Raw genomic sequence first — 20,499 nt, 5'->3', positions numbered from 1 at the left:
TGTAGCTTGAAGCTTCAAACTACAAAACGCTCAGGTGTGAATGGGGCCTTACAGAGAATGGTCCGAAAAAGAGAAAATGTCCAGTGAGTGGCAGTTGTGTGGACGACAATGCCTTTTTGATGTCAGAGGAGAATGGGCAGACTGGTTCAAGATGATAGAAAAGCAACAGAAACTCAAATAACCACTCGTTACAATCAAGGTATGCAGAATACCATCTCTGAACGCACAACATATTGAACCTTGAAGCGGATGGTCTACAGAAGCAGAAGACCACTAAAGCTACAATTTGCATAGGCTCACCAAAATTGGACAATAGAAGAGTTGCTTGGTCTGATGAGTCTCGATTTCAGTTGCGACATTCAGATGGTCAGAATTTGGCGTAAAGAACATGAAAGCATGGATCCATCCTGCCTTGTATCAATGGTTCAGGCTGATGATGGTGTGGGAGATATTTTCTTGGCACACTTTGGGCCCCTTAGTACCAATTGAGCATCGTTTAAACGCCTCGGCCTACCTGAGTATTGTCCATCCCTTTGGCTGCTTTCACACCGGGGCATCGGCAGTAAAGCGCATATTTACCGTCGTTTTTGCAGAGGTTTTCAGCCGCTGGTGGGGCGCTTTTAAGCCCCGCTAGCAGCTGAAGAAAGGTTAAAGCAAAGCGCCACTGCAGCTGTGCTTTGGCGGCGGTGCCCATTCATTTCATTGGGCAGGGGCACCTTTGGAGCAGTGTGTACACCGCTCCTTCACCGCTCCAAAGATGCTGCTTGCAGGAGTTTTTTTTAAGGTCCTGCCCGCCGCATCGCCTCAGTGTGAAAAGTGCTCGGGCTCTCACACAGAGATGCAGGGGAGACTTTTAAAGGTGCTATTTTTAGCCCAAAAGCGCCTGAAAAAAAGTGTGAAAGGGGTCTTAATAACTACAGTGTAATGGTCTAATCTAATGGTTACTTCCAGCAGGATAATGCCCCATGTCACAAAGCTCCAATCATCTCACCACTGGACAATGATGTCACTGTACTCCAATGTCCTCCACAGTCACCAGATCTCAATCCAATAGAGCACCTTTGGGATGCGGGAGATTCACATCATGGATGTGCAGCCGACAAATCTGCAGCAACTGTGTGATGACATCATGTCAATATAGACCAAAATCTCTGAGGAACCTTTCCAGCACCTCATTGACTCTATGCCATGGAGAATTACGCTTATTGGGATTTTTTTTTAACCAAAAATATGTAGCAGAGTACATATTGGCCTAAATTGATGAAAAATTGTCTCTTTTTTTTTTTTTGCGTTTTTTTTTTTTTTTTACTTTAGAGGTGATCAAATACCACCAAAAAAAAGCTCTATTTGTGGGGGTGGGGGGGCGTCAATTTTATTTGGTTTTTATTTGGGTACAGCGTCGCACAACCGCGCAATTGTCAGGTAAAATAACAGTGCCGAATCACAAAAAATGGCCTGGTCAGGTGGTGGGGGTAAATCTTTCAGAGGTCAAGTGGTTTAATGTGGGCACAGACAGTAATAAAAACTGACAAGGATTCAAATCCACAATCCACACTCCACTCTCTCCAGATCTTTAAAAAAAAAAAAAAGGGTTTGATTTAGTTATACTTTAATTTGCAGGGATTTCCTCTCACTTCCTGTTTTTGATGATGGGACAGGAAGTGAGAGGTAAATCTCCCCAATGGGACACATATGGCAAAAACAAAACAAAAACTGATAGGGATTATAACAAAAAAAAAGTTTTGGCTTTAGTTATACCTTTTAATAAAAGTAACTTGACCAAATTTCTTTCTGCTGTATTCTCACTGTTGGCCATCAGAGGGCGCCTCTGCACCTCAATGAGCTTTTCTCAGCAGTGTTTTGCCATGAGCTGCACTTCCCGGGTTGTAGCGGTAGGGGGAGTAGGAGTGCTCCCCCGGCGCTCCCCAGTCTACACAATGAGGGTCTGTGCAGTGTCCGCGGGTCGGGCTGATCCGGGGCTCGGCGGTGTCTGCAGGCTGGAGGGAGGAAAGTTCTATCCGCAGCCCGATGTGTGAGTGTGCCGGAGATCGGGCTTCAGCCGTGCTGGAGGGAGCATTACACTACAATATACCGATCTCCTATCAGATCTGATCGCTGCCACTAGGTAGGTGACACCCCATAGTCTACATCATTACTTCTACAGGGGGCTGGAGGACTACAACTCCCAGCAAGGAGGAGGGGGGACTACAACTCCCAGCAAGGAGGAGGGGGGACTACAACTCCCAGCATGGGGGAGGGGGGACTACAACTCCCAGCATGGAGGAGGAGGGGGACTACAAGTCCCAGCATAAAGGAGGAGGGGGGACTACAACTCTCAGCATGGAGGGGGGACTACAACTCTCAGCATGGAGGAGGGGACTACAAGTCCCAGCATGGAGGAGGGGGGACTACAACTCTCAGCATGGAGGGGGACTACAACTCTCAGCATGGAGGAGGAGGGGGGACTACAACTCCCATCATGGGGGAGGAAGACGACTACAGCTCCCAGCATGGAGGGGGGACTACAACTCCCAGCATGGAGGAGGGGACTACAAGTCCCAGCATGGAGGAGGGGACTACAAGTCCCAGCATGGAGGAGGGGACTACAAGTCCCAGCATGGAGGAGGAGGGGGGACTACAACTCCCAGCATGGAGGAGGAGGGGGGACTACAACTCCCAGCATGGAGGAGGGGAGGGGACTACAACTCCCAGCGTGGAGGAGGGGAGGGGACTACAACTCCCAGCATGGAGGAGGGGAGGGGACTACAACTCCCAGCATGGAGGAGGGGTACAGGTGACTACCATCATGGTGTAATGACAACTTCTACATATGGAGTGGGGAGTGAGTTCTGGGGGTCCCAGTATCGGTGGGGGCGCTCCCTTGGAACGCACAGCGTCCACCTATGGCCGCCGTACATTCGTTCTTCCATCTCCATTCACATCCGATCAATCGGTCACACACGGGGAAGTGGGATTTCATCAATAGTTGGAGGAGACGCTCATAAGTCATCCAATCATATCTCCATTTCCACCATGCAACTTCATAATTCGATCGATCAATAAATACAATCGGCGACCCAATCTCAGCGCTGCCGATCAACAATTTCCTGGCCGGGGTGGGGGGTGTAATCTGATCTAAAATCGATCAGGAGGGAAGTTCTGGCTATCTCATCGGTATTGATCAGATAATAATACAATTATTGGGGCCGGTTCACACCACAATTTCTGCGTTCTGGTGCGTTTCTGCTTGCACGTGCCGCTGCGTTTTTCCCCCCTTTTTTTTTTTTTCTTCATCTCAGTTGATATGTGCGTTCCAGTGCGTTTTTTATGTGTTTTGCCACCTTCCAGTTGCGTTCCATACAGAAAAAAATACATTTACTAATTTTGTTTGACTTGCACTGGTGTGACTTAGATTGGAGTCCATGGTAAACGCTGTGCCATGCGTTTTTGATGCAGAATAAGGCTCGGTTCATACTTGTGCAATGCAGGAAATCCTGCAAATTCTATGCGGGTTCCCGCATCGCTCCCGACTCGCAGGGAGTTCACACTGCCCTCTGCAAAGCACTGCAGGGTGTCAATACAAAGTTAATGACTCCCCCCCCCCTCCAGATAGGTTGGCAGATCGCAGTGCAAACTGTGAATTCGGACAGGAATCGCATCACGTGGGTGTGAACACTCATGCGATCCAATTCCAGTGCGGACAAAAAAAAAAAAACGGGTCCTGCATGAGTTTAGTCCGAATGTGATGCAACAGTTTGTATGGCTGAGTTTGCATCGCATGTGATTTCCACAGAAATGCGGTGCGAATCTCATGCCATGTCTGGCATGGCACCAATGTGAACCCGGGCCTAAAAATGCATTGGACTGCATCTGGTGTGACCTCAGCCCTGTGGGACAGTTCATACCAGAACGCAGTGCGGGAAACGCTCACGGAATGCGGGTTTCCTGCACAATGGCTTTAGGGGTTAAGGTCACACCAGATGCAGTCCAGTACAACGCACTGCGCTTGTGATCTGCAGCGGGTACAAGTGCTGACGACACCCAAATGCAGGTGTTTGCCTGCGCCGAATCGCATCGTACCGACATACCGTGCCATCCGGTTGCTCTGCGTTTTCTAAAGTAGTAGACGATTTCAACCCATTGGGCTGAAATGGCACTGCCCCCCCCCTGCGCGGGTCGCATGTGAATCGCACAGGAATGCACAGCACGTTCCTTTGCGATTCATGGTGTGCGCCGGCCCTTAGGGTGAGTATAAAAATAAAATTGTGTAAGAAGACAAAGCACAAAATAAAAGAAAATAAACATGAGAAGAACGTGCTGCTCCATCTACAACTTCAAACCCAATAGATCAATAAAAGGAATGACGAATTATGGCAAAAACGCGATCAGTAATCATTCGTCTTTATTCATCATTAACCACTTGACCTCTGGAAGATTTACCCCCCCCTTCATGACCAGGCCATTGTTTGTGATATGCCACTGCGTTACTTTAACTGACAATTGCGCGGTCATGCAACGCTGTACCCAAATAAAATTGATATATTTGTCACTGTACTAATGACACTGGCTGGGAAGGGGTTAAACATCTGGGGCGATCAAAGGGTTAAATATGTGCCTAGCCAGTGTTTATGTGTACTGTGTGCGCTGCTTTTACTAAGGGGCGTTCTCTGCAGGGAAACAAAATCCAACACACCCCCGCAGACAGGACAGAGCTCTGCTTTATTTGCATAGGCAGAGTTCTGTTCTGTGTCTCCTCACCGATCAGTGGGTGCCGGCAGACATCTATTGGCCAGCACACACTGAGCGGCTTGTGCTGTGTCCAATCACAGCACAGCCGCAGTGCCAGCGGCAAGCGCACCCCTCCCCTCTTTACCCAAAAGTGCCCCGGATCACGTACTAAGCACATGATCCTGCGCAGGCTCCTATGTAAGGTGGTCGGCAAGTGGTTCATTTTGAAAAATTTTAAGTCTTGTATAGTTAAAATGATTTCAAAAAAACCTTTTGGGAGTACCACCCAGCATGTATACAAAATTCATCGTTTTTTTTTGTTTTTTTTTTAATTTTACAAGATCTTAAACATTTCAAAATGAAATATGTAACTTTTAGATACAATTGTTCTTTTGTTTTTGTTTGGTTGCCATAAAACAAAAATGCTCGGAGACACGCGGAAACCCTCTGAGTGTCTCTGAGTCTCTCCGAGAGTTTCCGAGTGTCTCTGGCGCCCCCAGACGTCTGGCCGCATGCGGTACTGCATAGACAAGCAGTGGCTGTGTAACGGATTATCTGAGTTTCCATTATTTCCTATGGTGAAACTTGCTTTGATATACGAGTGCTTTGGATTACAAGCATGCTTCTGGAACAAATTATGCTCTTGATCCAAGGTATTACTGTACTTTGTTGAAGCACCTTTGGCACCAATTACAGCCTCAAGTCTTTTTGAGTATGATGCTACAAGCTTGGCACACCTATTTTTGGGCAGTTTCTCCCATTCTTCTTTGCAGGACCTCTCAAGCTCCATCAGGTGGGTGCACAGACATTTTCAGATCTCTCCACAGATGTTCATTCGGATTCAAGTCTGGGCCACTCAAGGACGTTCACAGAGTTGTCCCATAGCCACTCCTTTGTTATCTTGGCTGTGTGCTTAGGGTCGTTGTCCTGTTGGAAGATGAACATCTGCCCCAGTCTGAGGACCAGAGCTCTGGAGCAGGTTTTCATCAAGGATGTCTCTGTACATTGCTGCGTTATTCTTTCCCTTGATCCTGAGTAGTCTCCCAGTTCCTGTTGCTGAAAAACATCCCCACAGCATTATGCTGCCACCACCATGCTTCACTGTAGGGATGGTATTGGCCAGGTGATGAGCGGTGCTTGGTTTCCTCCAGACATGATGCTTGCCATTCAGGCCAAACAGTTCGATCTTTGCTTCAACAGATCAGAGAATTTTGTTTCTCATGGTCTGAGAGTCCTTCAGGTGCCTTTTGGCAAATTTCAGAAGTGCTGTCATGTGCCTTTTACTGAGGGGTGGCTTTCGTCTGGCCACTCTACCATACAGGCCAGATTAGTGGAGTGCTGCAGAGATGGTGGTTCTTCTGGAAGGTTTTCCTCTCTCCACAGAGAAACGCTGGAGCTCCATCAGAGTGACCATTGGGTTCTTGGTCACCTCCCTGACTAAGGCCCTTCTAACCCGATCGCTCAGTTTGGCCGGGTGGCCCACTCTAGGAAGAGTCCTGGTGGTTCCAAACTTCTTCTATTTACAGATGATGGAGGCCACTGTGCTCATTGAGACCAACATTTTTCTGCACCCTTCCCCAGATCTGTTCCTCGATACAATCCTGTCTCGGAGGTCTACAGACAATTCCTTGGACTTCATGGTTTGGTTTGTGCTCTGACATGCACTGTTAACTGTGGGACCTTATATAGACAGTTGTCTGCCTTTCCAAATCATGTCCAATCAACTGAATTTACCACAGGTGGACTCCAATCAAGTTGTAGAAACATCTCAAGGATGATGAGTGGAAACAGGATGCACCTGATCTCAATTTTGAGTGTCATGGCAAAGGCTGTGAATACTTATGTACATGGGATTTTTTAAATTTTTAATACAATTGCAAAGATTTCAAACAAACTTCTTTCACGTTGTCATTATGGGGTATTGTTTGTAGAATTTTGAGGAAAATAATGAATTTAATACATATTGGAAAAAGGCTGTAACATAAGAAAATGTGGAAAAAGTGAAGTGTTGTGAATACTTTCCAGATGCACTGTATCTGCCTGGATGTCACCTTTTTAAGTTAGAAATGTTTTGGACGATGGTTTGACCAATAGTCACCATTTTCTACATTTAGCTCTTCTCCAGAAGATTGCAGGTTACACACGGAGGGCTTTTCAGGGGAACTGTCTGTTTTGGCTTTCCAGATAAATATTTTGCTCAGCTTTCTATAGTCATACTTCTCCCCAACCTCATTTATGGTGTTAGTAAATATCACAGAGCCGAGGACCGAGCAGCATCTGTAGCAAGGAAAGCCGGGTGGGTTTTCCCTGGATGGTGAAGTGGATAGTGGAAAAACATGAGGGACGTCATGAATTAATTTTTGGTAAACATTGCAGTAATGACATCAGGAAAATAGAATTTCTCTTTTAAAGAATGACCTTTTCTTTTTAATCTGTGCCATACATAATCTGTTGTAACTAGCAAGTAAAAATTCAAGTTTCCCTTCTCTACAAAATGGCAATTGACTACAGATGGAGATCATCAAATCCTCACTCCCCGACTTCTATAAATAGTTACCTCTCTATCACTGAGCCCGCCTTCATACGGCTTTGAAATCGCACAAGTTCATCTGAATTCGCACGGTTTCAAAGCCGCATTTCAGTCCGACTTCGAGAGGGCGACTTGAAAGACATCTGGGCGGGTTCATGCACAGATGTCTATTGAAATCGAAGTCGCCAAAAGTAGTGCAGGAACCTCTTTTGGAAATCGGTGTGGCGCTGCAAAGTTGGCGTCGCACCGATTGGGACGCTCCTATTGCCGGCAACAGGCTCTGATTTGACATGCGATTTGACCTGTCAAATCGCGCCGATGTGAACGGGGGTTTAGGGGTGGATTTAGTAACAAATGTAAAAGTGCCGTACATTTGTTCTTTGTGAATGGGGCAAAAAACAAAGGGTATTACTCTTGTTTCGGGGGAGAATTAATAAAGACTCAGCGCTTAGTGCTGAAATCCAGAACTAATAAGGTAAGCTGCACACAAACCATCTGAATACTTAACTAATCCTGGATATGCCCACCTCCAGAACTTCTCAAGAACCTCCACCATCCTCTGGAACTCTCTACCTCAATCTGTCTGGCTACCATTAGGTGAGCCCTAAAAACTCATCTCTTCACAGAAGCCTATCACACCTCCAACCAACCACTGAACTTTTAATTCTTCCATCACCTCATCAGCCTCATGCCGCGTACACACGAGCGGACTTTACGGCAGACTTTGCCCGGCGGACTTTTCGACTGACTTTACGACGGACTTTCTGAATGAACGGACTTGCCTACACACAATCCACCAAAGTCCGTCGAATTCGTACGTGATGACGTATGACCGGACTAAATCAAGGAAGTTCATAGCCAGTAGCCAATAGCTGCCCTAGCGTGGCTTTTTGTCCGTCGAACTAGCATACAGACGGCGGACTTTTCCACCGGACTCGATTTCGACGGATTGATTTAAAACATGTTTCAAATCTAAGTCTGTCCAACTTTTGAGAAAACAAAGTCCGCTGGAGCCCACACACGATCGAATTGTCCGACGAAATCCCGTCCGCCGGGCAAAGTCTGCCGTAAAGTCCGCTCGTGTGTACGCGGCATTACAATTATTACCTTTTGTACCACTTGCCCCACCCTATTAAATTGTAGGCTCTTATGAGCAGGGTCCTTTTAACCCACTTGTATTTTATTGTATTGTAACTGTACTGTTTATTTTCATATTGTAAAGTGCTGCACAAACTGTTGGCGCTATATAAATCCTGTATAGCGCCCGCCCTATAGCAGTTTCACTGCTTCAGGGCGGCCGCTGTGTGCAGGATCACGTATATATATATATACACGTGATCCTGCACTTCAGTGTAGCAGGCGCCTCTGGCTCACTCCTTCTGTGATTTATTCACAGGGGGAGCTGATGGGCGGTCACCATGGACTTTATGTCCGCCAGCACCCGCCGATCAATCGGTACACAGGCAGAATGGCGATCTGCCTATGTAAAAAAGGCAGATTGCTGTTCTGTCAGCAGGGAAGACATGGATCCTGCAAAGCAGGGGCATGGATCCATGTCTTCCCCTAGTACAAGCACCTCCCCCACAGTAAGAAAACACCAACTAGACACATGAACAATTAGAGAAGGAAAGTGGGACTTTAAATGAAGCATGTCATTGAGGATCTAACCCTTCTATCATTTTTCATATAATAACCCGGGATGGAAGCATGCCATTGATACATCAAGGTTGCGACAGGTCACTTCTTCTAAATTTAACCAACTAGACACACATTTAACCCTTTGATCGCCCCTGATGTTTAACCCCTTCCCAGCCAGTGTCATTAGTACAGTGACAGTGCATATTTTTAGCACTGATCACTGTATTAGTGTCACTGGTTCCCAAAAAAGTGTCAGTTAGTGTATGATTGTCCGCTGCAAGATTGCTGCTATTATTAGTAGGAAAAAAAAATATCCCTTAGTTTGTAGATGCTATAACTTTTGCGCAAACCAATCAATCTACGCTTTTTGGGATTTTGTTTTACCAAAAATATGTAGCAGAATACATATTGCCCTAAATAAAGAAATTCAATTTTTTTTACTTTTTTTTTTTTTTTTTTCTTTTTTTATTGTATACGTTTTATAGCAGAAAGTAAAAAATATTGTTTTTTTTCAAAATTGTCAGTCTTTTTTTTGTTTATAATGCAAAAAATAAAAAACACAGTAGTGATCAAATACCACCAAAAGAAAGATCTATTTGTGAGGAAAAAAAAGGACATACGTTTTATTTGGGTACAGTGTCACGTAATTGTCAGTTAAAGTAACACAGTGCCGTATCGCAAAAAATAGACTGGTCAGGAAGGGGGGTAAATCTTCTGGAGGGCAAGTGGATAATAATAATGCATAAAATGGTGCACTATCCCTTTAAGAGTGAATAAAAAATAATAAAGCGCAACAAGTATAAACGTGCATAAAATATGTTAATAACCATAAAATACACAGAATTTTTTATGGACTCTTTTGTGTATTTTATGCTTACTAATATATTCTATGCACATACCTGTCACACATTCTTTCCTTACAAGTGTTGCTCACTCATTAAAGGTATAGCGCACCATTTTTTGTATAACTTATTTCTGTGCTAGTTGAATGTTTGAATGTTTTTCATGGATTTAAAATGGAGAATGCTGCATTTGACCACTAGATGGCGCTAAGTATCATCCGCCATCTCCAACCAGGGTTCCCCAAGGTGTTGCTAGGGTTCCTTGAGCTGTGGCTGATTGACCCTAATGGTGCCTACATAGGGCTCAGAGCAAATGCCACTTGGGAGAGTCAGTGGCATGACACCCAGGATCTTTTTAGCTATCTGTGAGGGTGGCGTTCTGCTCGCCACTGTAAGGGAGGGTATTCATCTTATGGACCACCTATGAGAGGAGTATTCTTCCCATTGACTCCCGATTAATTGGCTTTGGCAGGGGTTCCACATACCTGAAGATTATTTCAAAGTTTCCTCATCTAGGATAAAAAGGTTGATAAAAGCTTCATTTGATTATGAGCACCCTCAAGCAGCATAGGAGGTAAATGGCACTGGGTCAGTAAGAAAAGCATTGAACCCTCTAGGGCAGCACTTGTGAAACCCTTGAAAAAAATGAAAGGTGTCCAGGAATCCTTGTTAAAAAAAACTATATATATGTTCAGCTCACAGTACATTAGCATCATCAGTAAGTTGTAGATCTAATTCTAACATTGGTTCTCTATGCAATAATGAGGAAAAACATGTAATACTGACCAGAAAAAAAGAACAGACAGTAAAAATTATGTCCCCTTACACTTGTGGTCAGGGAAAAATTCCTCCTTTTGTTGGTGGTCAGTGGAGAAATTCCTCCTTTTGTTGGTGGTCACTGGAGAAAATCCTCTTTTGGTTGGTGGTCAGTGGAGAAATTCCTCCTTTTGTTGGTGGTCAGTGGAGAAATTCCTCCTTTCGTTGGTGGTCACTGGAGAAAATCCTCTTTTGGTTGGTGGTCAGTGGAGAAATTACTCCTTGTCTTGGTGGTCAGTGGAGAGATTACTCCTTTCGTTGCTGGTCAGTGGAGAAATTTCTCTTTACGTTGGTTGTAAGTGGAGAAATTCCTCCTGACGTTAGTGGTCAGTGGAGAAATTCCTCCTTACGATGGTGGTAAATGGAGACATTCCTCCTTACATAGGGGGTCAGTGGAGAGGTGTACCTTATGTTAGTGGTCAGTGAAGAGGTGTCCCTTATGTTCGTGGTCAGTAAAGAGATGTCCCTTATGTTGGTGGTCAATGGAGAGGTGTCCTTTGGTGGTGGTTAGCAGAGAAGCGTCCCTCACATTGTTTATCAGTATAAAAGTACCCCCTTATGTTGGTGGTCAGTATAGAATTGCCCTTGCACACTGGTGGTTAGTGGAGGCATGCCTCCTACATTAATGGTCATTGGAGAAGGGTCCACCTTGCATTGGACATCAGTAGAGAGGTGCCCCTTATGTTGGTGGTCAGTGGAGAGGTGGCCCTTATGTTCGTCAGTGGAGAGGTGGCCCTTATGTTGGTGGTCAGTGGAGAGGTGTCCCTTATGTTGGTGGCCACTGGTCAGTGAAGAGGTGCCCCTTATGTTGGTGGTCAGTGGATAGGTGTACCTTATGTTGGTGGTTAGTGTCGAGGTGTTCCTTATGTTGGCGGTCAGTGAAGATTTGTCCCTTATGTTGGTGGTCAGTGGAGAGGTGTGCCTTATGTTGTTGGTCAGTGGAAAGGTGTCCTTTATGTTGGTGGTCAATGGAGAGGTGTCCTTTGGTGGTGGTTAGTAGAGAAGGGTCCCTCACATTGGTGGTCAGTGGAGATGTGTCCCTAATGTTGGTGGCCACTGGTCAGTGAAGAGGTGTACCTTATGTTGGTGGTCAGTGGAGAGGTGTACCTTATGTTGGTGGTCAGTGTTGAGGTGTCCCTTATGTTGGTGGTCAGTGAAGAGGTGTCCCTTATGTTGGAGGTCAGTGAAGAGGTGTCCCTTATGTTGGAGGTCAGTGAAGAGGTGTCCCTTATGTTGGAGGTCAGTGAAGAGGTGTCCCTTATGTTGGTGGTCAGTGGAGAGGTGTCCCTTATGTTGATGGCCATTGGTCATTGAAGAGGTGTCCCTTATGTTGGTGGTCAGTGTTGAGGTGTCCCTTATGTTGGTGGTCAGTGAAGAGGTGTCCCTTATGTTGGAGGTCAGTGAAGAGGTGTCCCTTATGTTGGTGGTCAGTGAAGAGGTGTCCCTTATGTTGGTGGTCAGTGGAAAGGTGTCCCTTATGTTGATGGCCATTGGTCATTGAAGAGGTGTCCCTTATGTTGGTGGTCAGTGTTGAGGTGTCCCTTATGTTGGTGGTCAGTGAAGAGGTGTCCCTTATGTTGGTGGTCAGTGAAGAGGTGTCCCTTATGTTGGTGGTCAGTGGAAAGGTGTCCTTTGGTGGTAGTTATTAGAGAAGGATCCCTCATATTGATGATCAGTTTAAAAGTACCCCCTTACATTGGTGGTCAGTGGAGGATTGCCCTTGCACATTGGTGGTCAGTGGAGGCATGCCCCCTACATTAAAGGTCATTGGAGAAGGGTGTACCTTGCATTGGACATCAATAGGAAAGGACTTCTTACATTCAAGGGACTTCTCTCTCTTGGTAGACAGTTAGAGAAGAAATATATTTTACATCGGTGGTCAGTGGTGAGCCCTCCCTTTCCCCTTTACATGTATGCTTAATGTCCATTACATTGGTTAAAAAAGTGATTAGTCAAGGAACCCCTGGCAACCTCTGGAGGACCCTGGTTGAGAAATGCTGCTCTAAGGGGTCATCATAACCGCCAAATAACAGATATTTTCATGGGATATTTTTTATCATGCCAGGGGTACTCTAATCTGCTTATTCCTTCACTAGTACATTCTGGGGCTTGTAGTGCTCCAGCTGCAGGTTCCTTCCCTCTGTGCTGTGTATGAAATGCTTGATGAACACAAGGCACTAACATTCTTTTTCTTCCAGGACAGGATCCTCTGCTGCATAGATCAGTTTTATTTGACGTTTCCTGGATCATCTTTAAGCCTCCATTAATGTGGCACTAGGATATATAATTCATCATCTGTGATTTCATCAACTAACGGGAAAAGTGCCTCCATACTGTGTGGGAAATATGGGGGAAACGGCTCCCCCGCAAGCCCCGGCTGGAAGCCTTGGCATTGGTGTCTCTGGTGTCGGCCTGCTCGGTGGTGGATCAGCTGCCCCTCGTCTGCACAGTGCCATAGTGGAGCGTTTACGGGCGCGAATCGCCGTGTGTCGCCAGCATCACCTCAACTGCGAGGGCCGCTATGAGCGCAGCAGGGCAGAGAGCTCGGACAGAGAGAGGGAGAATACGCTGCAACTGCTGACCTTGGTGCAACATGGCCAAGGTACCAGGAAGAACAGTAGGCACAACAAGAGCACCTGTGCTGCTCCACCAGACTACCGTCAACACCAGCAACAACAACTACTCGCTGATGATAGCGGTGATATCAACGGAGACCGGCACCACCAAACGCCTAATAATCTGGGACAAAGAAACCCGGCGCTGGTTGCTGTAAGTAGAGTCATGTTCTCTCTTTTTTTTTATTCCAGATTGATTAAATAATTACCTTTTATTTTAAAGGCATTTTACACTTTCAAATGTTTTTGTTGCTATAACTAGATATTAGTGTGGTTATCCTGTGCCGTTTGTTTGCCTTACCTTGTAATGATGGGGTCGCATGTTGTGGCTGCAGTTTGTAGTGTCATGGCCGATCGATCCCTCTATGTCCATGTATTCATTCACCTAGTTTGTCCCTATTCACCAATAAGGAAAGACAACTTCTTGTTCTAGGTCACACAGTGTCCAGTCCATGCCTTCTCATTTCCTCTGTGTTGCATCACAAATGTGGGAGTGCTAATGTGATGAAAACACATCTCTTTCAGTAGGGTGAGTTCTCGGTTAATTGCTCTGCCTGCTTGTGTATGTGTCAGATCTAGTTACTATTTAGCTGTCGCTTGCACCAGCACTAGACTGAGAGACCCAGGGATTGTGGGATATCTAGTATCTTCCCAGGAAGTGTCAGTTCTCAGACTACTGACAGAGGTCATGCATTGCACAAAAAACAACAAAAAGAGGGCGCACTAGCCTAGCGCATTAACTTTATATACCATTTATTAATTCATAAAAGTAAATATTAGGTTAACAAGCGTATCAGTGAAATCAAAGCCATGATGGCCAAACCTACAGCAGTTAATCAACAGCATGGGAAGAAGCCATCCAGGTCCAATGTGGCTAACACGTTTCAAGGGGCTCTGATGAAGAGGGGAATTTACCTTGAAAGAAAGTTAGGAACTATGGGGGAAAAAAGCAATAAAGATAAAAAGGAAATGAGGCCCAAACAGGAAACCTGTACCATGATAAAGGTGTACATCTTACACTGGGTTCAGACCCTTGTGTGTTGGGAAGGAGCGCAAATCCGCAATCTTTCCTGGCACACAAAGAAACACACTGTCTTTTACCAGACATGCAGCAATGCCATTAACTACTTACAGACCACCTGCCGTCGTTATACGTCGGCTGTTTGACGTTGAATACCGTTGTTATGACAGCAGATAGCTGCCATAACCCCCGCATCTTTATAAACAGCTGGCCATCCGCTTTCAGATAAAAGTGGTCTCTGCAGTGGATTCGCCACGAGAACACTTCTAACGGCGACGGGAGAGGTGCCCCTCTGAGGCATGGAGTTGAGTGAGGGAAAGATGGCCCCCACTCGGCTCCATACCATTGGATGACAGAAGCGACATCAAACGTCACTTCCACCCAATGGTCTTAAAGGGGAAAAAAATAAAATAAAAAAAAAAAATTTTTTTTTTTTATATTGCTTTTAAGTGTAAATGTGAGATCTTTTTGACCCCAGATCTCACATTAAAGAGGTCCTGTCATGCTTTTTTTCTATTACAAGGGATGTTCCACCGAGCTCACGCACAGAAGCGAACGTGTACATAAGTCGCGCCCCCATATGAAAACGCTGTTCAAACCACACTTGTGAGGTATCACCGCGATCGTTAGAGTGAGAGCAATAATTCTAGCCCAAGACCTCCTCTGTAACTCAAAACTGGTAACCTGTAGACATTTTTAAACGTTGCCCATGGAGATTTTTAAGGGTCAAAGTTTGTCGCCATTCCACGAGCGTGCGCAATTTTGAAGCGTGACATGTTGTGTATCAATTTACTCGGCGTAACATCATCTTTCACAATATAGAAAAAAATTGGGCTAACTTTACTGTTGTCTTATTTTTTCATTAAAAAAAGTGTATTTTTTCCCAAAAAAATTGCGCTTGTAAGACCGCTGCGCAAATACGGTGTGATATATAAAGTGTGTGATATAAAGTATTGCAACAACCGCCATTTTATTCTCTAGGATGTCTGAAAAAAAATATATAATGTTTGGGGGTTCTAAGTAATTTTCTAGCAAAAAAAACCCTGATTTTAACTTTTTTTTTTTTTTTTAAGTTTTGGATAGAGTGGAGGGGGATTAGAACATCTATCAGGTTTTATTGCTGTCTGTGTCCCCTTTAAGGAGTTTCACCCTCTCTATTTGCCCTGATTACCATTATCATTGAAAGTAAAAGTAAAAGAAAATCCCAAATTGTGGGTTGTCCCCAGAAAAGTAATAGAGGGGAAATCTTCTAATGGGGACACTAGTTCTGGTGACTTGGCGGTCCCCAAGGAATTCCTTTAATTTGCAGGGATTTGCCTCTCACTTCCTGTTTTGCTATGGGACAGGAAATGAAGGGAAATCTCCGAAATGTAACACGGATGGCGAAAAAAAATTAGACAGGAGTTATAATCCTCCCTTGCTCTATCCAAAATGAAAAAAAAGTTTTGCCTATAGTTCTACTTTAATTGTTAATGACACCCCCATGCATCATGTGTTTTGGTGTGATGCATTTATGGAAAAGAATCAAGGACTTCTTTTCCATGTTTCTTGCATGTAGGGAAGCCCAATGAAATGAATAGGCTGCCCTACACGCGACGCATGGAAACATGCTGGAAACGCACACTTAGTCGCACCTGTATAGGTGTGAACTGAGTCTACGGACACCTGAGCGTATCGCTTTCAGACTTCCTTAGGGCGTTTTTCTGGCGTTATTTTAAGCGTTTTTGTAGCGCTTTTGTACAGGTCGAAAGGTCAGCAATGTAAAAAGCAGAAAACCGCCTGTATTCTGCCTAAAAAGAAGCTTGTGTACTTTTTTGAGCTTCATGCGTTTTGCTTCAGATGACAGAACGCTCAGATGTGAACAGGGGCCATTGAAATGGATGAGATTTTGCTTGTTGGGCGTTTTGGAACTTTTGAGATTTTTTTACAAGCTGAAAACGCTCAGGTGTGAACGGGCCCTTAGGCCACTCACAATTGATATTTCTGTTGCAAGTGGATGCTAAAAGGAAGAAGACCGCAACAACCCTGATTTACTAAAGGAGTAGAGCATCTTCACTTTACAAGTCAATTTTCACTTATTGCAGTGAATGAGATGAAAATCCACTTTCTAAAGAATACCCAATCACGTGCCAGGAATTTTTTTTTTTTTTTTTAATGGGCTTTTGTGTAAACATTATCCATTGATTGAAGTCAACACAACTTCACCACATTCACAATTTCACCTCATTCACCCAGCTAAGTGAACTCTTTCTTTGCAAAGAGAATTTTCACTTAGCTTAATGCATGCAGTGAAATTGTTCTGAATTCCATCATCTAATCATGTGCAAGCAAAAATCCTGTTTTTTTTAAATTTTCTTAGAACGCGATTAGGAATTTTTCAGGTTGAATTTTCACTTTGTTTCACCTCATTTACTTAGATTAGTAAGAAGTCAAACAGGCTTTACTTTTTTAAGTCGATCAACCCCACTGAGAAACGCCAGCATTGGAACTCTGTTGCAGCAATCTCGCCAAGAGATGTAAAAAGCAGTTACAGTTGGGCTTGTGCAAAGATTTCAGTATTCATTAGTAAATTATTATGATTTTTTTGGTCTTCTGTATGAACATGTTTTCTCCCGGCTCCGGAGTGTGCATAACGACATTAAGTAACAAAGCCCATCTATCAGCATTGGGTCAGTAAGATGACTGGATAGCATCTATCAGAGACCGAGGGGCATTTTGGAATGGGGAGCTGTCCTCAGGCAAGCGGCGGTCCGCTCCAAAAAAAAAAAGGAAAAAAAATTAAAAGCCAGAAGCTACACATACTGCAGCTGTTGGCTTTTAATAATCGGACACTTACTTCTCCTGGAGTCCAGCGATGTCGGCACCTGCAGCTGATGTTTCCATCAGCTGTCAGGTGCTGCCGCCGCCATTGCGGGTAAGGGAACCCAGTGGTATAGCCTTACGAAGTCACGCCGGGAACCTCACTGCGCATGCGCGAGGCCCCGCTCCTTTCTCCTACTGGTCCAGCGACAGGGGGAGGAGGGAGCCCGAGCGGTGACGTCATGGGCTGTGGAGCGGACTCCCGGAAGTGGGAACAGGATACCTGTCAAAGACAATTGTGGCACCGGAGGGGGAGAGGGGAAAAAAATGAGCGGAAGTTACACTTTTGGGTGGAACTCCGCTTTAAAGTGAGTAAAGCTAAATAAAAGAATTGAATATAAGGCTTCATTCAGACGGGCGTTGACACCCGCTCTGCACGCAGTCCGCATTTGTTATTGTGTCTTCATTCAGCTAAGGGAAACTGGCGGTGAAGCCTTGCGACTTCACAGTCGGTTCCCTGCTGCGCATGCACGAAGTGAGCTGCGCTTTGCGAATGGCCTGGCGGCAGGGGAAGGAGGAGGGGGGCCGCAGCAAAGTCATCCAGAAGTGGGACTGGGTACATATCAAAACCAGGTACCCGCTCCCCCCTCGAAACGTGCCAAATGTGGCAGCAGAGGGGGGAGGAGGCAAACAAGTGGAGCTTCCCCTTTTGGGTAGAGCTTAAGAGGGCCATACATGAATCCAAATTCAGCCGGTTCAGCAGGGTTCGGCCAAATTTAAATCCATGTGTGGGGTTAGCTGGTTGTACACAAGTTGATCTATCGACTGCCTTATGTACAACCAGCCTGACTGTTTTTTCCCAAAAAAATCCATCCCGCGAGCTGTAGCCAGCAACACTGATCATTGTATTCTGCCTGCAGAACACAATACAGGCAGTCCCCGAGTTACGAACGAGTTAGGGACTGTAGGTTTGTTCTTAAGTCGAATATGTTCGTAAGTCGGAACAGCATGGGCAGAACGGCAGATATGTCGTTTTCCGATGTTCCGTGGAATGTGCCCGCCGTCGAAAAGGTTCTGTCGAATGTGCCCACCGCTGAAAAGGTTCCGTCGAATGTGCCCATCATTGAAAAAGTTCCGTCGAATGTGCCCGCCTTTGAAAAGGTTCCTTCGAATGTGCCCGCCGTCGAAAAGTGGTCACGCAGCCTCCCATTCGCAGGTAGAAGTCGTTCGCAAGTCGGATGTTCGTAACTCGGGGACTTCCTGTAGCGCTACAGGAAGGATTTCCCCCATCAGCACCAAGTATGTTGATGGGGAATCGGCACATTTTTTTCATTCAACCTGCTGGTTGAATTTAAAAAAAAAATGTACAATATATGCAAAAGCATTTGACACAGTTCCCCATAAATGTTTACTGTACAAAATAAGGTGCGTTGGCATGGACCATAGGGTGAGTACATGGATTGAAAACTGGCTACAAGGGCGTGTTCAGAGGGTGGTGATAAATTGGACCAATCCTATTTAATTTGTTCATAAACGATCTGGAGGATGGGATAAACAGTTCAATATCTGTATTTGCAGACGATACTAAGCTAAGCAGGGCAATAACTTCTCCGCAGGATGTGGAAACCTTGCAAAAAGACCTGAACAAAATAATGGGGTGGGCGACTACATGGCAAATGAGGTTCAATGTAGAAAAATGTAAAATAATGCATTTGGGTGGCAAAAATATGAATGCAATCTATAGACTGGGGGGAGAACCTCTGGGGGAATCTAGGATGGAAAAGGACCTGGGGGTCCTAGTAGATGATAGGCTCAGCAATGGCATGCAATGCCAAGCTGCTGCTAATAAAGCAAACAGAATATTGGCATGCATTAAAAGGGGATCAACTCCAGAGATAAAACGATAATTCTCCCGCTCTACATGACTCTGGTCCGCCCGCACCTGGAGTATGCTGTCCAGTTCTGGGCACCAGTCCTCAGGAGGGATGTACTGGAAATGGAGCGAGTACAAAGAAGGGCAACAAAGCTAATAAAGGGTCTGGAGGATCTTAGTTATGAGGAAAGGTTGCGAGCACTGAACTTATTCTCTCTGGAGAAGAGACGCTTGAGAGGGGATATGATTTCAATTTACAAATACTGTACTGGTGACCCCACAATAGGGATAAAACTTTTTCGCAGAAGAGAGTTTAATAAGACTCGTGGACACTCATTACAACTAGAAGAAAAGAGGTTTAACCTTAAACTACGTAGATGGTTCTTTACTGTAAGAGCGGCAAGGATGTGGAATTCCCTTCCACAGGCGGTGGTCTCAGCGGGGAGCATTGATAGCTTCAAGAAACTATTAGATAATCACCTGAATGATCGCAACATACAGGGATATGTAATGTAATACTGACACATAATCACACACATAGGTTGGACTTGATGGACTTGTGTCTTTTTTCAACCTCACCTACTATGTAACTATGTAACTATGTATATGGCCTGCCTTCATTTCTTACATAATCCATGTCATGAATGGTTCCCTTTAGAATCCCAGTATCTACCTAAAGCTGAACACCAGGATAAGCAAATATTTAAATCTAAATACATTTGTCATGTGTATTCTTTCTTGAATCTCAGTGTACTTTGTATATTTCTTCCAGTGAAGATGGAGCTTCCTGTAATAAAGACCACTCACTGCTGCTCCCTCATCTTGTGCAGGGTGACTGGTCTTGTCTCCGCCCCCTCCTGTATTTTTCTGCAGACAGCCTGTAAGTGGGTGGGGTCTGCTGGACCCCTCCCACGGCTCTGCACAGGCTATGTACAGCACAGTGATGATGACACTACTACTTTTACAAGGTAATAGCTGGGTTTCCAAGGGAATCTTAAGTGTATTTGTGGCTAATGAGGAATATAGTCCAGCTTTAAAACCGCAACTTCAGTTTGCTGTGGACTGACCTTTTTAAGAAGCTAATTTTCAGCTAGTTCCCTAAGTAAGCTTTCGGTAGAGCTGTCATATTCTGAACAATATCCTGAGTGTTTGGGCACGGCGTGTGATTCATGTTGGCCGACCCTACGTGTGTGATGTAAAAATCCTGAATAATGATGAACTGCGATGACTGATTCTAGGCACGGATCTCTATGAGGTCACACTCAGCTGTCACTCCGATGATAGACACCCAGACTCCTCCACAGACATGCCGGTAAACAGTTGGATGAAGGAAGCACATTCAGCCTTGTACACCGTGTTATCCTTCCCTCTCAGGATTATTTACAAAGAAAATGCTCCAATCCAAAGGCGATCTGTTGCATATGCCGCAGTTGTGTTCCATAGCACCTGGGGTTCAAAGGACAACTCCACTCCCATGGGGAAAAAAATAGGAAATAAAGAAATAATAATATAGCGTATACAATTGCGACACAAGTCATATTATGATTGAATGTTATTAAAAATGACCTTTCCTTTGCGGGGAGATGGCATAGTGGTGGCTTGCGGGCAGATGGCATAGAAGTGGGCAGTGGTGGTGC

General features: G+C 45.0%; 1 protein-coding gene across 1 annotated transcript in view; it reads left to right on the top strand.

Annotated features, from left to right (window-relative positions):
- Positions 1-1,425: 1,425 nt before the first annotated feature.
- MAML2 (mastermind like transcriptional coactivator 2) overlaps positions 1,426-20,499 on the top strand; it is a 262,658-nt gene continuing 243,584 nt past the window's right edge. Inside the window, exons 1-2 of the mRNA XM_073613045.1 lie at positions 1,426-2,125; positions 12,753-13,323. Of these exons, the coding sequence (XP_073469146.1) occupies positions 12,901-13,323 (423 nt within the window). The 5' untranslated portion in view covers positions 1,426-2,125; positions 12,753-12,900. The remainder of the gene's footprint in view (positions 2,126-12,752; positions 13,324-20,499) is intronic.

The sequence above is a fragment of the Aquarana catesbeiana genome, linkage group LG02 (assembly GCF_042186555.1).
Source record: "Aquarana catesbeiana isolate 2022-GZ linkage group LG02, ASM4218655v1, whole genome shotgun sequence".
Taxonomy (NCBI): Eukaryota; Metazoa; Chordata; class Amphibia; order Anura; family Ranidae; genus Aquarana; species Aquarana catesbeiana.
Note: the sequence above shows the minus strand (reverse complement) of the source record. Positions and strands in the feature narration are given on the sequence as shown.